Below are 21,590 nucleotides of genomic sequence, written 5' to 3'. Positions count from 1 at the left end.
TTAATATCTGTCTGTTACGAATACTAGCCAAGTACTAAATTACTACAAACCGAAGGAGATTTTACTCGTAAATAGAATCATCTTAAGTAAGGCCCTGATTGTTTGCCTTTTACTTATGGGATAAGAAAAATACAATTTCTTAAATTCATACTTGATTTTTTTAAGAAATTCAATGTGACTGCAACTTGCTTATTTCGCAACGTCAATTGTAACGTCTTCATTTATAGTGAGATTGACACAGAAACATCGATGAGTTCTTGAGCATTTGTCCGCATTTCTTGATTAACGACCGTTCTGTTTTAGATATACGAAATTGTAAGTTAATTCTAAAAATTCCGAAATATCACGTAAAAGTAACCTTTTTATTAAAGTAACCTAAAAGTTACCAATGCAGTCAAAAAATTACCTAAAAGGTTACAAAAGTAACCTTCTGGCAACACTTATAACTTCAGTATGTCACTGTTGGGATTTTGTAGAAGCAATGCAGAATGTGAAAAAAAGGAAGAATAGTCATAATATTATCACAATTTTGTCCAAGTTTTGGGATGGAACGTTTTCGCGTAACTGCGTCCATTTTGTACCTATTTTTTTTTTTATTTTTTACAAGTTAGCCCTTGACTACAATCTCACCTGATGGTAAGTGATGATGCAGTCTAAGATGGAAGCGGGCTAACTTGTTTAGGAGGAGGATAAAAATCCACACGCCTTTTCGGTTTCTACACGACATCGTACCGGAACACTAAATCGCTTGGCGGTACGTCTTTGCCGGTAGCCTCCCACCAGCCAGACCTGGACCAATTAAGAAAATCTCAATCGGCCCAGCCTCTCAACCCAAGACCTCCGTTTTGTAAATCCACCGCGCATACCACTGCGCCACGGAGGCCGTCAAAATTATTCCTATTATGATTTCGAAATATTCAAACGTGTTAATAACTAGTAATTAGTCTTTATATTATTTACAACGAGTAACGCTGCAAGACTGAGCCTTGTTTTTGAAAAGGAGTCAAAACATAAGCCAACTTAAAAAACTTAATTGTAATTCGATAATTCCATACTAATTGGACAACAAGGAGTTTTTCCATAGCTTCAAGGTTTTGAGAGTATTAATTCAAAGAAAAAAACTTTTTATGTTTTTATACAACGTAATTTAAATTACCGGCTATCTTATATATGTGTGTTACATACACACACATGTAAAAGTTTGTATGAAAATCCTTCATTATAATTTATCATAATCATTTTTATTAATGAAAATCTAACTTTCAATTTTATGATCAGAATTTGCTTTTAATCAGTAGGTAGGTATTATTAAGTCAGCCAAGTATTCTCACGTTTTTGCAGCGCAAACGGCAGCGAAGACGTTTCATATGTCGAGCCGTCATGCGCGCAGCGACCAATACACGATCAGTTATAGTCGTGGGTGCTGAAGAAACGTGAGAATAATTGTTCGTCAATGGTGTGCATTAAAAAGACTCCGCGCCACTAAAGTCAGCCATTGACGGTCAATTATTCTCACGTTTCTGCAGCGCAACGGCAGCGAAGATGTTTCATAAGTCGAGCCGTTATGCACACAGCGGCCAATACACGATCAGATATAGTCGTGGGTGCTCCAGAAACGTGAGAATAATTGATCGTCAATGGCGTGTATTATATTCATAATAGGTTTAATACCTACGTGTTACATGACGATACGATGTCAATTACTTACCATCTTATACATAAACTTACATACCGACATTAAGTTGATTTAACTAATTTACATAAAAGACATTAAGCCGATAGTTGATTTTACTAATTTACATAAAATACGCACAAATTATAAGTATGCCTAATAATTTTCTTAATTAGTAGGCATATTTAACAATTGTGTTGACAAAAAATAATTATTGAGAAAGATAAAAATAAAATCTTCATAGAATTTTATCCTAACACTAGCTGATGCCGCGCGGTTTCACCCGCGTGGTTCCCGTTCCCGTGAGAAAACCGGGATAATATATAGCCTATAGCCTTCCTCGATAAATGGGCTATCTAACACTGAAAGAATTTTTCAAATCGGACCAGTAGTTCCTGAGATTAGCGCGTTCAATCAAACAAACAAACAAACAAACTCTTCAGCTTTATTATATTAGTATAGATTTTTAATATAATTATCTTGCATCACAAAATAAGTTGTTGCAACTTTTTAGCAAATAACATTAAAAAAATTAAATCTTCTCAACGCAAAAGGGACGACGACATATGTAGTTAAATTAATGACATTGAAGATCTACCTCTTTTCATACAAACATATTTTCTTAGAAAATAATAAAATATGTAATAGTCACTGTTAATTAATAAATCACTTCAATCAGTAGGTATACTCGAATCAATCTTTAATTACGATTGAGTTTAAAATTAATGCAAAAATATAGCATCCTCATCAAACCTCTTTTCAGCGTTAAATTAAAATTGTAAATAATGGAGATAGAGTTCTGGAAGTTAGATGTTTTTTATTGGAAATTTCCTCTTCTTTCAGAATCTATTTTTGCGATTTCTTAAATATTAATAGTTTATGAAATGTTGGCAACGAACGAAATGCTATTTTTTTAATCTTGTTTGTTAATATTTTTGCAATTTTTTATGTGCTAATACACGCTTTTGGCACATTTTTCTAGGCCTCATTTCGGATCTTATGAGCCATCGCACATAATTTTAAGAGGAGTATCCATCGCCCACTGAGTGACTTTGACCCTTCTAATAAGGCCCATAGTTAGCGACCAATTCTCGGATCCGTAGGTCATCACTGGCAACACGCACTGTTCGAAGACACTTTTCGTTCGTTTCACGTTTCGTCTTCAGACACTGAGGAATTTTGGACGAAAAGATGTCGCGGAGTTTCCCAAACCCTGCCCAGCCGAGCTGGATTCGGCGATTCACCTTTTTCTCGAAAAATTGCAGCGAGGAGTGCGGCAGGGAGATATAATCTCCCCGAAGCTATTTACCGCCGCATTGGAACACGTCTTTAAGTCTTTGGACTGGAACGGATTTGGCATCAACACCAATGGTGAGTACATCATTAAACTACGGTTTGCCGATGATGTGGTCATTATGGTAGAGACTCTAGATGACCTAAGTATCATGCTCAAAGACCGCATCAAAGTTTCTCAACGTGTGAGACTTAAAATGAACATGTGTAAGACGAAGATCATGTCTTATGCTTAATGTACCGCTTCACCCAGTTATTGTTGATGTCTCTGCGCTCGAAATCGTAGACGAATATATATACCTAGGACACACAGTCCAGTTAGGTAGGTTCAATTTCGGGAATGAAATGATAGTTTAAAAAAATAAAACTAGTTCAGTGTAATAAAATAAAATAAAATAAAAAAGCCTTTTATTTCTTGTCTTACAAGTAATATATAATATTATAGACAGATTAGTAAAAGTAATAGGTACAAGAACCCCTCTAGGAGAGGGTGAAGGCCTCCTCCAGTTCAGACCATCTCTGCCGATCTTTGGCTAGTTTAGCCCATGTATTGCCAGCGATTTTTGCGATGTCGTCGGACCACCTACCAAGTGGTCGGCCAACTCGCCTGTAACCCGGGGGGCCTGACCACGATGTCAGTCTTGTTGTCCAACGATCGTCACTCATCCTTGCTACATGGCCTGCCCATCGCCATTTTTGTTTTAGAGAGTATTGAAGAGCATCTGTAACCTTGGTTTTTTGACGTATGGTAGAATGTCGTATCTTCTGAATTTTTTTAATTTTCATAATACTTCTCTCCATACTTCTTTGACAAGTTCTAATTTTGTTTTTTGTACGAACATTGTACTTCCATGTTTGGCAAGCATATGTTATTGATGGCAGCACACAAGTGTTTAAAACCTTTGTTTTAATTCTCATCGGCATGTTACTTTTTAGAATTTCCTTAAGTGTCCAAAACTTTTTCCATCCACCCTTGATCCTTCTTTCTACCTCTAGATCATTACTTTGGCTGTGAAAGGAAATTTGTTTGCCTAAGTACATGTACCTGCTTACGTATTCTATAGGCATGTTATCGAGATATATAGGGTGTTCAGCAAAGTTTGTCATAATTTTTGTTTTACTAAGGTTAATTTCTAAGCCAACGTCTCTACTTGCTATATTTAAACTTTGCAGCATTAAATTTAATTCGTTGCTGTTTTCTGATAGCAATACGATGTCGTCAGCAAATCTTAAATGGCTCAGGTATTTTCCGTTTACTTTTACTCCATAATTTTGCCAATTTAGCTTACTAAACACCATCTCAAGGACAGCTATAAAGATTCTAGGGGAGCAAGGGTCGCCCTGTCTTACGCCTCTACTAATGTGTATAGTTTGCCCTAGTCTCTCTAGTTTCACTTTACTAGTACACTCTTTATATAGATATTTTAAAATTCTAATATATATGGGCTCTACATTTTGAGAATTTAGAGCTTCCCAAATTGCCGAGTGGAGTACAGTATCGAACGCCTTTTGGTAGTCTATGAAGACCATGTACACTGGTTTCCTAAACTCTTGATATTTCTCTATAATCATTTCTAATGAGTGTATGTGGTCGACCGTTGAAAAACCCTTCCTGAATCCGGCTTGTTCGATTGGTTGGTGTTTTTCTAGCGATTTACTGATCCTTTTCTCTAAAAGTGAAGCAAAAAGTTTATAAATTGTGGAGAGTAGGCTTATTGGCCTATAGTTGCTAATATTTTTAGGGTCGCCCTTCTTGTATAATAAAATTATGTTTGATTGAGACCACTGTCTAGGAGTATTACCAGATCTTAAAATCATGTTAAATAGATGAACTAGTGGTGTAGTCAGAAGCTCCCCTGCTGTTTTAATAGCTTCGTTGGTAATTTTGTCAGGGCCTGGACTCTTCTCTGTTTTTAGCTTCTTTATTTCTCTGATTATTTCTAATTCGTCAAACAGCTCTATCGCTACATCATTATCCTCACACACAACACTGTTTGGTGATTGACCCTGTAGGCTATACAAATCTCTATAGAAAGCTGTTGCTGCGTGTAGTATGTCTGATCTAGTTTTTAAGGCTTTTGTTGTCCCTTGTAGTCCTTCGATCCAGGTTTTGTGTGAATTAAGCTGTCTGTAAGCTTTTTTAAGACCACCGGTAGCGTTTAAGTGTTTTTCAAATAAATTTGAGCGATAATGCCTATAATCGTTTCTGATTCTTTTACTTATAAGTTTATAAAGAGCTTTAATTTGGTTTTTTATTGCGCGTGTTTTTGGCTTAATACTATGTAGTTTTTGCCTTCGGTTAATTAAATTTCTTGTGTGTTCGGAGATAATATAGTTATATGTGTTTTGAGTCTTGGGCGTCTTTGCCTTATTTTGGCAGTCCTCAACTACTCCGATTATTCTGTCATAGTATGTTTGGACAGCCTCGTTTTTGTCTGGAAGTAAATCGATATTGGCAATATTTAATAGCTCTCTATACGTTGATATTTCTTCGTCTGACTTAAGTATGCTTTTTGAACTGTTGGTATACTGCTTTCTACTAGGCTTTATCTTCTGCAGTCCGAATGTGGCCCGGACTAATCTGTGGTCTGAAGGGTAGGGTACATTTATCACTGTTATATTTGAGACATTTTTATGTAAATTGGTTAAAATATAATCTATTTCATTTTTGGTTTTACCATCAGGTGACCTCCAAGTCCACCTCTGCTTTGCATTTTTTTGAAAAATGTATTGACAATAGCCAGTTTGTTTTCGTATGCAAATTCGACAAGTCTTTCACCTCTACTGTTGCGCTCTCCATAGCCATTATTCTTCATTATTATGCATTCCTCTGGTTTTGGCTGGCCAATTTTCGCATTGAAATCGCCCATTACTATTATATTATTCGTATTTGAGAGTGCTAAAGCTTCGTCGATAGTGTTATAAAATTTCTCTACATCTTCGTCACTTGCTGAGTCCGTAGGAGCATAAGCTTGTAAGAGACTAACCTTGAAGTTGTTGAAGTTTAGGTTTAGTAGCGCTACTCTTTCTGATAAACCAGAAATGCACTCAATGTAGTTTTTCAGATATTTTTTTATAATAAAACCGATGCCATAAAGCCCAGGAGTTTCTCCTTTATAGTAGAAAATGAAATCATCATGCTCTTGAATTGAGTTTCCAAGCCTTCGTATTTCGGATAGGCCTATTATGTCATATTTAATATTATTCAGTGAGTTGGTAAATTCTAGTAGCCGTTCATAGGTTGATAGAGTTCGGACATTGTAAGTTGCTATATAGAATAAGTTGGGATTTAAGTTGGACATAATGTTTTCTTGATTTGTTTTCTCTGGAGGGTTGTGGTCTGTATCTCCCACGGTGACCGGCCGGATTGGGAGAGCGAGAGGAGGCGTTATTGGTTGCTATTTTAAGTTAGTGTTAGCATCAACCAGGGATATTACATTTCCTATGGGTGTAGTTTTCGTATTTCGAGGTGCAAAGAAAGTACTCATAGAAGTTTTGGTTTTTTTGCTTATTTGGGAAGGTGTTTTGCCGCTTTCGGTACTTGGTGGTGATGATGAATACGTGCGTTTCTTTTCTGCCTTTTTCTCTAAAATAACTATTTTATCATGTTTGAGTACAGCAATTTGGCCCTCGTTTCTTAGCTTGTTAACTTGCTGCTGAAGAGACTTTCTTTTTTCTAACGTTTTTTGAGTGAACTCTTCTTTCAAATTGAACGTAGAGAGTAAAAGGGCTTTTTTGTTTTTCAATATTTCTAGTTTTTTCCCCATCGTAAGTAGTGTAATCGACACGGGTCTATCTTTAGTTCCTCTTTTTCCGATGCGTCTAATGGACTCTATATCGGAGGTAGAGCAGGGTACCTTCATAATTTGGGAAATTACGTCAACTACTTTTGTTTGGAGTTGAAAGTAGTTTTTTTCATCATCCGGTATCCCAAAGAACACTAGATTTTTCTTTACATTTTGTCTTTCTAGGTACTCAATTTGTCTCTCCTGTTTTTCCAATTTTCCTTCAAGTTTCTTGTATTTATTATCAATTTCCTGAAACTTCTCATTAACATTTTTATTGATTTCGCTTGTTATGCTTATTTGCATCTCTTTCATTTCTTTCTTTTGGATGGCCAGGTCGGTTTGAATACATTTTAAAATCTGGGTAATTTCTTCCATTTTTGATAAATAACCAGAGTTAATCGAGTTGCGCACTTAACAAATTCAAAATTTTTAATCTCACACAAAAGTCCTTGTCACGAGTTTATTTTCAGTGGACTAAATTTTATTTATAAAAATAGTGTTTTTCACATAAAAAGGAAAATTACAACAAAAAATATATAAAATTGAAACGATTAAATGAGAAAAAGAAAATAAAATAAAAAAAGTTTTTTTTGGAAAACCCCGGTTTTGAACTCAGGTACGTATATCGAGCGTAGATTTCGCACCACTAGACCAAATGTCTTTCTTGAACACCGTTGAAATTTATTGGCGCTTACTGCTACATGTGACGTATTGATGTTATGAGCTGTTGCGTTTTTTATTATTTGTTAAACAACCCGCACTTCGCTAAATTATTAGTCACTTTTGTTACACTAATTATTTCGTTCTTTTAAGTCTTGTTTGAACTTTACTTGTAGTCTTTCTTTAAATACACTTAGTTTTTAGTCGGAATGAGCAAATGTTTCACACTGTTTTGGTTGATTATTACACTTTTGTATTCGATCAAAAACCCGTAACAGCTGACACTTTTGTTTTGGATTTTACGCGTATATTGTGTCCTTCTGGGAGTAGATAACACTTGTGCACATGGACCGCTATATGTTTATTATTTTTAGAGTAAAATAACCGTTTAAATTCGCAAACACTTTTTTTAAAACAATTATTTACGCAGAGCTGATTAACGTCACGCGACAGCAGCGCCGCCTCCAGTTCAGTGTACGCAAAATAATTTATTTCTTAATCTTTATAACAACTTAGTAGAGCATTTTATTGTAGGTGTACCTATTGCATGAAAAAGCCAGTCAAGGTTGAAATTTGGCTTTTAATTAAGTTTTTTGTAGAAAACATCATTTAACGTTTGATAACCATACCGTTGTCAGCCAAGAAGTTGGATCCGGTTATACCTTTGGCCTTGTCACTCGCCAGGAAGAGAACCACGTCAGCAATTTCTTCAGACTCCGAAACTCTTCCAAGGGCCACCATTTTTTCAAAATCTTCATACTTTATATCAATGCCGCCATTTTCAAAGAAATCCGTCTTCACTGGCCCAGGGCTGACTGTGTTAACTCGAATGCCCTGAGGAGCTAATTCAGCCGCAGCACATGCCCCAAAATGATTGATAGCTGCTTTAGAAATGTAGTAACTTAAAGATCCTGGAACCATTGGAGTGAGGAATGCAGCGGCACTCGATATGTTGACAACGTTTCCTTTAGTTTTAGCGAGGTGTTGCGAAGCGAGGCTCGTTAGATTGACGACTCCTCGGACGTTTACGTTCATGATGGCATCATAGGCCGGCATTATGTCGTTCTCAATAAGTCCACCATTGCGTAACAGTCCAGCGTTGTTCACAAGAATGTCGATTTGACCAAACTTCTTGATTGTTTCGTCTACAATGCGCTTAACGTCAGCATCTTTGGTCACGTCTGCGAGTATTACCAGCGGTTTGGAGCATTTAGCCGCTACTTTGGTCAGCTTGGCCTCATTACGACCGACCATCACCACCTTTGCGCCTTGAAGACTGAAAGCTACTGCAGTGGCCGCTCCTATACCGGAGCTGGCGCCCGTCACTATCGCAACTTTATTCTTGAAGCTCATTGTGTAGTCACCACCGTATTCTGCGGAACATTGACGCATTCAGACAAATGCAGCTATTATACCCTCCAGGTTATATATTTTTACTCATGGTCAATTGAACTTTACACGTAGGTAATACGGTTTAGTTTCATTTAACAGCAGCCTTAGCAAAGTTGAAATGCTTGTAATCTATAAAAAACGATGTTGAAGATTGTCTACGCTTCGATGTGAGAGCCGTGTTAGCCCAGTGGATATGACCTCTGCCTCCGATTCCGGAGGGTGTGGGTTCGAATTCAGTCCGGGGCATGCACCTCCAACTTTTCAGTTGTGTGCATTTTAAGAAAATAATATCATGTCGTGTCACGCGTTGAATTGTTGTTACATGTTCAAGCTGATTTTGAATGTATTCTAAAGCACGTGCGAATAACCAAGACGTTTCCCTAACTTTTGTTTCATGGTATTTGCTGATGGTACAAAAAAAGTTTTTATCGTTTGGGTTTTGATACATAGTTACGCGTTTTTTCGTATTATGGTCTCAAAAAAAAACTTTATTTTACACAGTTTTATTTGAATTCATTTAGTGGTTTCAGCTTGAGGCCCGGTCAAAAAAAGGCAGACAGACAGACAAAAAATAACAAAAAAGTATTTTAGGCTTCAGTATCGATCATAATTATATAAATGATCTATAACAAAATTTTTCAAAACATTATAATATTCAATAGCGGATCCGGTCAAGGTTCTCTTTTACATATGTGCACTTCTTCCCTACCCCTAACTTACCCTACCCTACCCATACCCTACCCCTACCCTACCCCTATCCTACCCCTACCCTACCACTACCTTACCCCTACCCTACCCTCCTACCCTACGACAAAATATTTATAAATAGTTTAATTTAATTTTCACTACTCTTGCTCAAAAACACTGTCATATTACCACTCCACAGCGGGGCTAAACAAGCATATTAGCCTCTAGGGGCTAAAGTAATTTTGTTTTTTTAATTCTTGTCTGTTACGAGTACTAGCCAAGTACTAGCCTACTATAAAACGGAGGAGGTTTTATTCGAAAATTGAATCATTATAGGTAAGGCTCTGATTGTTTTGAAAAATAAATAAAAAACTTTAAATTGGAAATAAATAAAATTGTCTGTTACGAATACTAGCCAAGTACTAAATTACTACAAACCGAAGGAGATTTTACTCGTAAATAGAATCATCTTAAGTAAGGCCCTGATTGTTTGCCTTTTACTTATGGGATGAGAAAAATACAATTTCTTAAATTCATACTTGATTTTTTTAAGAAATTCAATGTGACTGCAACTTGCTTATTTCGCAACGTCAATTGTAACGTCTTCATTTATAGTGAGATTGACACAGAAACATCGATGAGTTCTTGAGCATTTGTCCGCATTTCTTGATTTAACGACCGTTCTGTTTTAGATATACGAAAATGTAAGTTAAGTCTAAAAATTCCGAAATATCACGTAAAAGTAACCTTTTTATTAATGTAACCTAAAAGTTACCAATGCAGTCAAAAAATCACCTAAAAGGTTACAAAAGTAACCTTCTGGCAACACTGACTGTATAACTTCAGTATGTCACTGTTGGGATTTTGTAGAAGCAATGCAGAGTCTGAAAAAAGGAACAATAGTCATAATATTATCACAATTTTGTCCAAGAATTGGGATGGAACGTTTTCGCGTAACTGCGTCCATTTCGTACCTATTTTTTTTTTATTCTTTACAAGTTAGCCCTTGACTACAATCTCACCTGATAGTAAGTGATGCAGTCTAAGATGGAAGCGGGCTAACTTGTTTAGGAGGAGGATGAAAATCCACACGCCTTTTCGGTTTCTACACGACATCGTACCGGAACACTAAATCGCTTGGCGGTACGTCTTTGCCGGTAGCCTCCCACCAGCCAGACCTGGAGCAATTAAGAAAATCTCAATCGGCCCAGCCGGGGATCGAACGCAAGACCTCCGTTTTGTAAATCCACCGCGCACACCACTGCGCCAAAATTATACCTATTATTATACCTATTATGATTTCGAAATATTCAAACGTGTCAATAACTAGTAATTAGTCAAATTTATATTATTTACAACGAGTAACGCTGCAAGACTGAGCCTTGTTTTTGAAAAGGAGTCAAAACATAAGCTAACTTAAAAAACTTAATTGTAATTCTATAATTCCATACTAATTCTGTTGTCAACAAGGAGTTGCGCCGAATTTCCCATAGCTTCAAGGTTTTGAGAGTATTAACTCAAAGAAAAAAACTTTTTATGTTTTTATACAACGTAATTTAAATCATTCCGGCTATCTTATACATGTGTGTTACATACACACACATGTAAAAGTTTGTATAAAACTCCTTCATTTTTATATTTTATCATAATTATTTTTATTAATGAAAATATAACTTTCAATTTTATTATTATTATTAAGTCAGCTATTGACGGTCAAGTACTCTCACGTTTTTGCAGCGCAACAGCAGCGAAGATGTTTCATAAGTCGAGCCGTCAGCACACAGCGGCCAATACACGATCAGTTATAGTCATGGGTGCTGAAGAAACGTGAGAATAATTGATCGTCAATGGCGTGCATTAAAAAGACTCCGCGCCACTAAAGTCAGCCATTGACGGTCAATTATTCTCACGTTTCTGCAGCGCAACGGCAGCGAAGATGTTTCATAAGTCGAGCCGTCAGCACACAGCGGCCAATACACGATCAGTTATAGTCGTGGGTGTTCCCGAAACGTGAGAATAATTGATTGTCAATGGCGTGCATTATATTCATAATAGGTTTAATACCTACGTATTACATGACGATACGATGTCAATTACTTACCATCTTATACATAAACTTACATACCGATATTAAGCCGATAGTTGATTTAACTAATTTACATAAAATACGCACAAATTATAAGTATGCCTACTAATTTTCTTAATTAGTAGGCATACTTAACAATTGTGTTGGCAAAAAATAATTAATGAGAAAGATAAAAATAAAATCTTCATAGAATTTTATCCTAACACTAGCTGATGCCGCGCGGTTTCACCCGCGTGGTTCCCGTTCCCGTGAGAAAACCGGGATAATATATAGCCTATAGACTTCCTCGATAAATGGGCTATCTAACACTGAAAGAATTTTTCAAATCGGACCAGTAGTTCCTGAGATTAGCGCGTTCAATCAAACAAACAAACAAACAAACTCTTCAGCTTTATTATATTAGTATAGATTTTTAATATAATTATCTTGCATAACAAAATAAGTTGTTGCAACTTTTTAGCAAATAAAGTTAGAAAAAAAATCTTCTCAACGAAAAATGGACGACGACATATGTAGTTAAATTAATGACATTGAAGATCTATCTCTTTTCATACAAACATATTTTCTTATTATTATTATTATTATGTAAAAGTCACTGTTAATTTTGGCTGGAGGATTTTCATCCTCCTCCTAACAAGTTAGCCCGCTTCCATCTCTTAGACTGCATCATCACTTACCATCAGGTGAGATTGTAATCAAGGGCTAACTTGTAAAGAATAAAAAAAAAAAAAAATAAATCACTTCAATCAGTAGGTATACTCGAATCAATCTTTAATTACGATTGAGTTATAATTAATACAAAAACATAGCATCCTAACATAATAACTGATAATTTCTTTAACCTATCAAACCTCTTTTCAGCGTTAAATTAAAATTATGAATAATGGAGAAGAAGAAGAAGAAGAAGAAGAAGAAATACTTTATTGCACACAAAAATACAATTATAAATTGAAACATTAAAAACATAAATTAAACTTAGCATGCAAAGGCGGCCTTATTACTATTAGTAATCTATAAGGAGATAGAGTTCTGGAAGTTAGATGTTTTTTATTGGAAATTTCCTCTTCATACAGAATCTATCATTTTGAAATTTCTTAAATATTAATAGTTTATGAAATATTGGCAACGAACGAAATGCCATTTTTTCATCTTGTTTGTTAATACTTTTGTAATTTTTTATGTGCTAATACACATTGGCACATTTTTCTACGCGTTATTCCGGATCATATGAGCCATCGCACATAATTTTAAGAGCAGTATCCATCGCCCACTGAGTGACTTTGAGCCCACTTTCTAATAAGGCCCATAGTTAGCGACCAAGTTTCGGATCCGTAGGCCATCACTGGCAACACGCACTGTTAGAATACTTTCGTCATCAGGCACTGAGGAATTTTGGACGAAAAGATGTCGCGGAGTTTCCCAAACCCTGCCCAGCCGAGCTGGATTCGGCGATTCACCTTTTTCTCGAAAAATTGCAGCGAGGAGTGCGGCAGGGAGATGTAATCTCCCCGAAGCTATTTACCGCCGCATTGGAACACGTCTTTAAGTTTCTGGACTGAAATGTATTTGGCATCAACATCAATGGTGAGTACATCACTCAACTACGGTTTGCCGACGATGTGGTCATTATGGTAGAGACTCTGGATGACCTTAGTACCATGCTCAACGACCTCAGCAGAGTTTCTCAACGTGTGAGACTTAAAATGAATATGAGCAAGACGAAGATCATGTCTAATGCTTAATGTACCGCTTCACCCAGTTATTGTTGAGGTCTCTGCGCTCGAAATCCTAGACGAATATATATACCTAGGACACACAACCAGTTAGGTAGGTTCAATCTCGAGAGTGAAATGATAGATTAAAAAAATAAAACTAGTTCAGTGTACGCAAAATAATTTATTTCTTAATCTTTATAACAATTTAGTAAAGCATTTTATTGTAGGTTATTGCATGAAAAAGCCAGTCAGGGTTGAAAATTGGCTTTTAATGCAGTACTTTGTACAAAACATCATTTAACGTTTGATAACCATACCGTTGTCAGCCAAGAAGTTGGATCCCGTTATACCTTTAGCCTTGTCACTCGCCAGGAAGAGAACCACGTCAGCAATTTCTTCCGACTCTGAAACTCTTCCCAGGGCGACCATTTTTTCAAAATCTTCATACTTTATATCTATGCCGCCATTTTCAAAGAAATCCGTTTTCACTGGCCCAGGGCTGACTGTGTTAACTCGAATGCCGTGAGGAGCTAATTCAGCCGCAGCACATGCTCCGAAATGATTGATAGCAGCTTTAGAAATGTAGTAACTTATAGCTCCTGCGACAACTGGTGTGAATAATGCAGCGGCACTCGATATGTTGACGACGTTTCCTTTAGTTTTAGCGAGGTGTTGCGAAGCCACGCTTGTTAGATTGACAACTGCTCGGACGTTTACGTTCATTATGGTGTCGTAAGCTGGCATTATGTCGTTCTCAATAAGTCCACCATTGCGTGACAGTCCAGCGTTGTTCACAAGAATGTCGATTTGACCAAACTTCTTGATTGTTTCGTCTACAATGCGCCTAACGTCAGCATCTTTGGCCACGTCTGCGAGTATTACCAGCGGTTTGGAGCATTTAGCCGCTACTTTGGTCAGCTTGGCCTCATTACGACCGACCATCACCACCTTTGCGCCTTGAAGACTGAAAGCCACTGCAGTGGCCGCTCCTATACCGGAGCTGGCGCCCGTCACTATCGCAACTTTATTCTTGAAGCTCATTGTGTAGTCACCACCGTATTCTGCGGAACATTGACGCATTCAGACAAATGCAGCTATTATACCCTCCAGGTTATATATTTTTACTCATGGTCAATTGAACTTTACACGTAGGTAATACGGTTTAGTTTCATTTGACAGACAGTGTTATCGATAATAGCCGTTAACATGAGTGCACTCGTCTTTAGTTAGATATCAGCATGAATTGACTTTACGGTTCACGTTCGCAACTATGATAGGTAACTATGACAAACATGTAAACATACAGTGGTGTGCAGTAAGATTTCAACTAGGGTAGGCATTATAAGTACAAATCCTACTAATATTATAAACGCGAAAATTGGTATGGATGTTTGTTACTCTTTAACGCCGCTACTACTGAAGCGATTTTACAGAAATTTGGAATGGAAATAGATATTGGATTAACACATAGGGTACTTTTCATCCCGGAAAAATGCATGGTTCCCCTGGGATTTGTGAAAAACCGAATTCAACAGGATTGAAGTTTCGGGCATCCGCTAGTTTTGCAAAATGTCATGTTTCTTCTTGAGTATAGGTTCGTAATAAGGCTAAGGTGTAGGCAGTGCTTTTACCATCTCTAAAGTGACGTTGCTCTGAACATATCTACTCAGTAGGTCAACGTGTCTTGTATTATTTTCCGCCGATAGTCATCATCATCATCATCATCATCATATCAGCCGATGGACGTCCACTCCAGGACATAGGCCTTTTGTAAGGACTTCCAAACATCACGATACTGAGCCACCTGCATCCTGCGAATCCCTGCGACTCGCTTGATGTCGTCAGTCCACCTGGTTGGGGGTCGGCCAACACTGCGCTTACTAGTGCGGGGTCGCCATTCCAGCACTTTGGGACCCCAACGACCATCGGCTCTTCGAACTATGTGCCCCGTCCATTGCCACTTCAGCTTCGCAACTCGCTGAGCTATGTAGGTGACTTTGGTTCTTCTGCGGATCTCCTCATTTCTGATTCGATCACGCAGGGATACTCCTAACATAGCTCGTTCCATCGCCCGCTGTGTGACTCTGAGCCTTCTTATGAGGCCCATAGTTAGCGACCAAGCCTCGGAACCATAGGTCATTAGGTATCTGAAATCCAAAAGTTTATTTGCCATATCGGCCAGTGTGAATTTCTGTCAGTTTTATTTCTGTACGTTTCACGTATCTCCTTTTTAAGGAGATATGACGATGTCCCAGTTAATCAATCAGAACAAAAATCCAGTTATTGACATCGACCATATTTTAGTCGATCAACATCGGAGTGGTTACCTTTGAATCATGAGGGTTAGAATCCGATCCGGGACATGTACATAGATATGATAAAGAAGATTCAAAAAAAGTTCGTCCGTTGGCTTTATAAGAAACAATATGGGTACTCAGTGGGTTATCCTACTATTTATCCAAGCGTCTTTCTTCTGGGTATGACAGGGTACAATAAACTTGAGATAAGACGTAAAGTAGCACTGCTACAGTACATAATAAATTTAATGAGAGGTGAAAAAAGTAACTCTGTTATATTAGGGTCAATAGATTTACATGTTCCCGACAAGTTTGTAAGTTGCCGACGTCGCCAGTTGTTTGCGGTGCCGTGTGGCAGAACTAAAGTGAGCCAGCATGCGCCGCTGGCTCAAGCGCTGCGCCTGCTCAATGATCTCACTAGTAGAAATTTAGAATTAGACATTTTTCACACTCCTGTTTATCAGCTTGTAAATAAAATTAAATTGTTACTAGAATAGATTTTATGTTTAGGATATTTTTAATTTTGTTTTTTGACTAGTTAATTTTAATTTTTTTTTGTGTATTCTAATTCTTATTAATTTATTTGAATTGTTTATTTTAATTTATTTGACTTGGTTAATGTTAATTTATTCTTAATTTTTAATTTGAATTGAATTTATTATTTTTAAATTATTTTGATTGTTTAATATTCATTTTTTAGATTTATTGTTGTAATTATTATTTCTGATTGCTCGAGAAACGAATTGGGAAACTGTAATGTTTCTCTGGGCATATTTCATGTGTATAAATAAATAAATAAATAAATAAATAAATGTACTTCCAACCTTTTAATCTACAACAAATGTATCTTACAGTGTTTATTTTGTAATTATCTACATCATGAATAAAAAAGAATAATAAAATCTAAATTATAGAAATTAAATAATTATAACAAATACACACGCATTGGGCCAGCGTGGTGGACTAAGGTCTAACCCCTCTTATTATAAGAGGAGACACGTGTTCAACAGTGAGCTGAAAAGGGGTTGTTATTGATGATGAAAGTGGTTTAAATAAATATATCTTATTTATTTAAAAAAAATAACTGTCTTGTTGGTCCAGTGGTTAACCTACATGGCACGACGTCCCGGGATCGAGTCCTGTGTGGCCTATGAAATACTAAACCTTTCTTTCGTCTATAAAATTGTCAGTAAAAATTCTCAGCTCGGAGTTCAAGACGCCGGTAATAGTCCCATAGTCCCATAGTCCTTAAATAATTTAACATTGTCGCCGCCAACCCGTATAAGTGCCGCTTGGTGAGTCCAAGCACCACGTCCCCTCTAGTATAAGGAGGAGGAGCTGCTCCTGTAGCCAAGTGGCAAGTTAATTCTCTTTCTACGATCGCAAACGCTTTGAAAACTAGAAAAATGTATGGGAATGACAGATCTTGTGATCACGTGATCGATAGCAAATGCCATTCCCATTCATTTTTATAAATAGGCTAATACTTATTTATACTAATATTATAAAGCTGAAGAGTTTCTTTGATTGAACGCGCTAATCTCAGGAACTACTGGTCCTATTTGAAAAATTTGTTCAGTGTTAGACAGCCCATTTATCGAGAAAGGCTATATTTTAACCCCGTATTTTTACAGGAAAGGGAACCAGCTAGTGAGTAGTTAAAAAAGAAAACAAAGTAAACCTTATTATTTATAAAGTAATTTTATTTATAAAAACTTTCATATATTGGAAAAAGCATTATTTAGTTGCGATGCAACAAAACTCCATTATCACTCAAGAAATCCGATCCCGTGACGCCTACAGACTTGTCACTCGCCACGAAGAGGACTAGTTCTGCTAATTCCTCAGGCTCTGACACTCTTTTCAGAGCCGTTGTATCAGCGGCTGCGTCCCAAGAGAAGTCCAACTTGGCGTTGTCTAAGAAGTCCGTTTTGACTGGTCCTGGGCTAACAGTGTTCACCCTGATGCCTTGGGGTGCTAGTTCCGCAGCAGCGCATCTGGTGAAGTGGGAGACGGCAGCTTTAGAGATGCAGTAGCTCATCATTCCTGGTACTGGAGGAGGGATGTAGGAAACCACGCTGGATATGTTGACGATGTTACCTATAAAAAAGATACATTGCAAAAACATTATCATAACCTGTTAAGTATTAGTTGAAATTAGATGTAACAGCTGGATTCAGGTCTGGGGGCACTTCCAAATTTTCAGTTATGTGCATTGAGCAAGAAATTAATTATCACGTGTCTTAAACGGTGAAGAACAGAACAAACATTTCGAATTTTAACTATCGTGAGTGTTATTCATATTAATTGATTATGAAACATGGCTAGAACTCACGTGATATAAGGTCTGAGTGATGAGAGTCATGAGCTGGTTCTTGCAACGCGCAACTTGCAAATAATAAGGAAAAACATCGTGAGGAAACCTGCATACTTGAGAATTTTCTTAATTCTCTACGTGTGTGATGATTGTGCCAGCGTGGTGAATATGGGTTGTTATTGGGGATTAATTAAAACCAACCTTAATCTTCTAAGCCTCAATAGAAAGGGACTTCAATCCAACCCCAAAAGATACAGCGTTCAATAGCCTTCAAATAAAACAATATTAGAATTTTTATAAATCAACGTAATCAAGTTGATTCATTGCCTACCAAACAACACGGTCCTGAGCCGCCTTCAGGCTCTATTAATGCGTGAATGTTAAGGTAAACGCCACAGATACTAATATGCCACTTATCATCATCATCTCCTTACCCTTATCCCACTTAAGGGGATCGGAAAAATATGTCAATCTTTTCCATTCGTTTCTATTACTCGTCAACTCATCATCCACTCCTTTTACACACATGTCCTCTTTCACACAATCCAACCATCTCTTCTTTGGCCTTCCTCTCCTCTTATGACTTTAATCGCTAATAATAATTAATCGTTAAAAAAATTATTACCTTTAGTTTTTGCCAAATGCGGCGCAGCGCGAGAAGTCATATGTACAAGACCACGCACGTTTACATTCATGATGGTATCATATGCTTGCATAAGCTTGTCATCAAGTATTGGAGCGTTACGTGCAAGACCAGCATTATTGACCAAGATGTCTATCTGACCGAATTTCTTGATAGTTTGCTCAATAATCTTCTTTACGTCGTCATCTTTGGCAACGTCAGCGATCAAGACCAGAGGCTTGCAGCATTTGGCAGCAACTTTATTCAGCTTTGCTTCATTCCTCCCAACCATCACCACTTTTGCTCCTTGGTTGTTAAAAGCTATGGCAATCGCTGCCCCGATGCCTGAGCTAGCGCCTGTCACAATTACGACTTTGTTTTTGAATCCCATTGTTTCAGTCAATGTCTGCCTTTCAATTTCCCTTGGAATACTGATGTGTTTTCTATACGATGTATTGTTTTATTTGAATCCTCTTTCACTATAGTGGTATTATTAAATGTTTGTAATATTCAGTTTCATTTATCAATTACCAAGTCATTATAATTGTTATTTCTATAACAAGAGCACTTTAAAAGAAGTACTTATGAAGGTATATTATGCCTATGATAATGATAATGCAGAATTCCATACACAAAATGATATTGTTAAAATATACATTACTAGTTGACTTTGCCCGCCTTAAGACCTTCTTTATTCGGCCAAAATCCATTTTTAATGAACGTTTACTACACAAATTTAAATTTTGTACGTGCAGTTTTCGAGAAGTCGTGATGACCTTTAGCTTTTATGTATACTAATATTATAAAGCTGAAGAGTTTGTTTGATTGAACACCCTAATCTCAGGAACTACTGGTCCGATTTGAAATTTTTTTTCAGTGTTAGATAGCCCATTTATCGAGAAAGGGTTATATATTGTCCCCGTATTCCTACGGGAACGGGAACCACGTGGGTGAAACCGCGCGGCGTCTAGTATAATTAGACAATGGCATGGTCTGAAGAAATTAAATACCTATCACCTGTCTCCGACTGTGAAGTTCAGAATGAGAGGGGTTAGGTCAATAGTCACCACGCTGGCCCAATGCGGATTGGCAGACTTCACACCCGCAGAGAATTAAGAAAATTCTCAGGTATGCAGGTTTCCTCACGATGTTTTTCCTTCATCGTTTGAGACACGTGATGTTTTTTTTTAATAGATACCGAGATAATAAATATAGAGAGACGTGATAGCCCATTGGATATGACTTCTGTCTCCGATCCCGGAGGGTGTGCGTTCGAATCCGGTCCGGGGCATGCACTTCCAACTTTTCAGTTCATTTTAAGAAAATAAGTGTGTTATGACAATATAAAAATAAATAAATTATTATATTGAAATCCCCTTATGTACTTGATATTTCCGCCGCAAAATCTTCATACTCCCTTTATTTATCTATCAATTATTTCTTTATACCCGGTTCGTGTATACCCGGCCTTAGTCCAATAAGAGTTTGCAGTTTAATGAAGTGGCATTTTAACAGTTGCATAGATAATAATATCGAGTAGGAAATCTCAAGTTTGTTTATAATATTCTACAGTAGGAAGTAAATAGAACTACTTCATTGAAACAAGATAAGATAGTGAACTGATTATGCTTCGTATTACACAATATTATACAAAGTTGTTCAATATTAATTTATAATTAACTAGCAGACGCCCGCGACTTCGTCCGTGAAATTTAGTTTTTCACAAATCCCTCGGGAACCATGGACTTTTCCGGGATAAAAAGTAACTTGAGTGTTTAACCAGTTTATCTATTTCCATTCCAATTTTCAACTAAATCGGTTTAGTAGTTTCGGCGTTTAAGAGTAATAAACATCCATACAAACTTTCGCGTTTATAATATTAGTAGGATAGTAGGATGAACAATTAAAAGAGTAACTCTCAAAATGAAGGACTTTCCATACAAACTTTCAATCCCTATTTCACCCCCTTCTATTTTTATTTTAGGGTCAAAAAGTACCCTATGTTTTGCTACAACGTCCCATTTACGATCATACCAATTCGTCTTGATCGGTTCAGCTGTTTACCCGTGAAAAGGTAACAGACAGACAGACAGAGTTACTTTTACATTTATAATATTAGTATAGATTCAATAAAGAATGTCTTCCTTTTTAACCGACTTCAAAAAGGAGGAGGTTCTCAATTCGGTCGGTATTTTTTTTTTTTTTTTTTATGTTGGATTTCTACTGATTTATGTGTGGCAGAAGTCCGATAATATTTAATCTCTTTGTATCAGAGCTCCTCAGTGGAAGATTTGCCACAAAAGTAAAAAAAAAATACAAGACGGAGGTCCTGGGTTCGATCCCCGGCTGGGCCGATTGAGGTTTTCTTAATTAATCCAGGTCTGGCTGGTGGGCGGTCGTGGCTAGTTACCACCCGACAAAGTCGTACCGACAAGCGATTTAGCGTTTCGTTACGATGTCGTGTAGAAACCGAAAGGAATGTGGATTTCATCCTACTCTTAACAAGTTAGCCCGCTTCCATCTTAGATTGCAGCATCACTTACCATCAGGTGGGATTGTAGTAAAGGGCTAACCTTGTAGAGAATAAAAAAAGTCAATACAAAAGGCATATGTCCTGCAGTGGATGTCCATCGGTTGATATGATGATGATGATGAGTGTAGTTACATTAAGTAAAGTTTTCATTTATATTCTAAAGTTGTAACTTGTTGACAGGTGAAACGTGAAGGATTTTTGCAAATTGCTGAAATGGAAAGTTCCACGATCTTTCTTTAGCAAATCTAATTCCTCCAGGTCCAGGTCTGGCTGGTGGGAGGCTTCGGCCGTGGCTAGTTACCACCCTACCGATAAAGTCGTACCGACAAGCGATTTAGCGTTTCGTTACGATGTCGTGTAGAAACCGAAAGGAGTGTGGATTTCATCCTACTCTTAACAAGTTAGCCCGCTTCCATCTTAGATTGCATCATCACTTAGTGGGATGAGATGAGTATATTTACATTAAGTAAAGTTTTCATTTATATTCTAAAGTTGTAACTTGTTGACAGGTGAAACGTGAAGGATTTT

General features: G+C 37.1%; 3 protein-coding genes across 3 annotated transcripts; all 3 read right to left on the bottom strand.

Annotated features, from left to right (window-relative positions):
• Nucleotides 1–8,022: 8,022 nt before the first annotated feature.
• On the bottom strand, nt 8,023–8,795 carry LOC112057037 (3-oxoacyl-[acyl-carrier-protein] reductase FabG-like). Its single transcript, XM_024097528.2, has one exon. The coding sequence runs from the start codon at nt 8,764–8,766 to the stop codon at nt 8,023–8,025; it is 744 nt and encodes a 247-aa protein (XP_023953296.2). The 5' UTR covers nt 8,767–8,795.
• Nucleotides 8,796–13,459: 4,664 nt separating this feature from the next.
• On the bottom strand, nt 13,460–14,360 carry LOC112048206 (3-oxoacyl-[acyl-carrier-protein] reductase FabG-like). Its single transcript, XM_024085658.2, has one exon. It carries the CDS (start codon nt 14,332–14,334, stop codon nt 13,591–13,593), a length of 744 nt encoding a protein of 247 aa, XP_023941426.2. The 5' UTR covers nt 14,335–14,360; the 3' UTR covers nt 13,460–13,590.
• A 2,971-nt stretch (nt 14,361–17,331) lies between these two features.
• Nucleotides 17,332–18,990, bottom strand: LOC112048207 (3-oxoacyl-[acyl-carrier-protein] reductase FabG-like). Its single transcript, XM_024085659.2, has 2 exons — nt 18,533–18,990; nt 17,332–17,690 (listed from the first exon to the last, which is right to left on the bottom strand). The coding sequence occupies exons 1-2, from the start codon at nt 18,918–18,920 to the stop codon at nt 17,332–17,334; spliced, it is 747 nt and encodes a 248-aa protein (XP_023941427.1). The 5' UTR covers nt 18,921–18,990.
• Nucleotides 18,991–21,590: the final 2,600 nt, after the last annotated feature.

Source organism: Bicyclus anynana, chromosome 23 (genome assembly GCF_947172395.1).
Source record: "Bicyclus anynana chromosome 23, ilBicAnyn1.1, whole genome shotgun sequence".
Lineage (NCBI taxonomy): Eukaryota > Metazoa > Arthropoda > Insecta > Lepidoptera > Nymphalidae > Bicyclus > Bicyclus anynana.
Note: the sequence above shows the minus strand (reverse complement) of the source record. Positions and strands in the feature narration are given on the sequence as shown.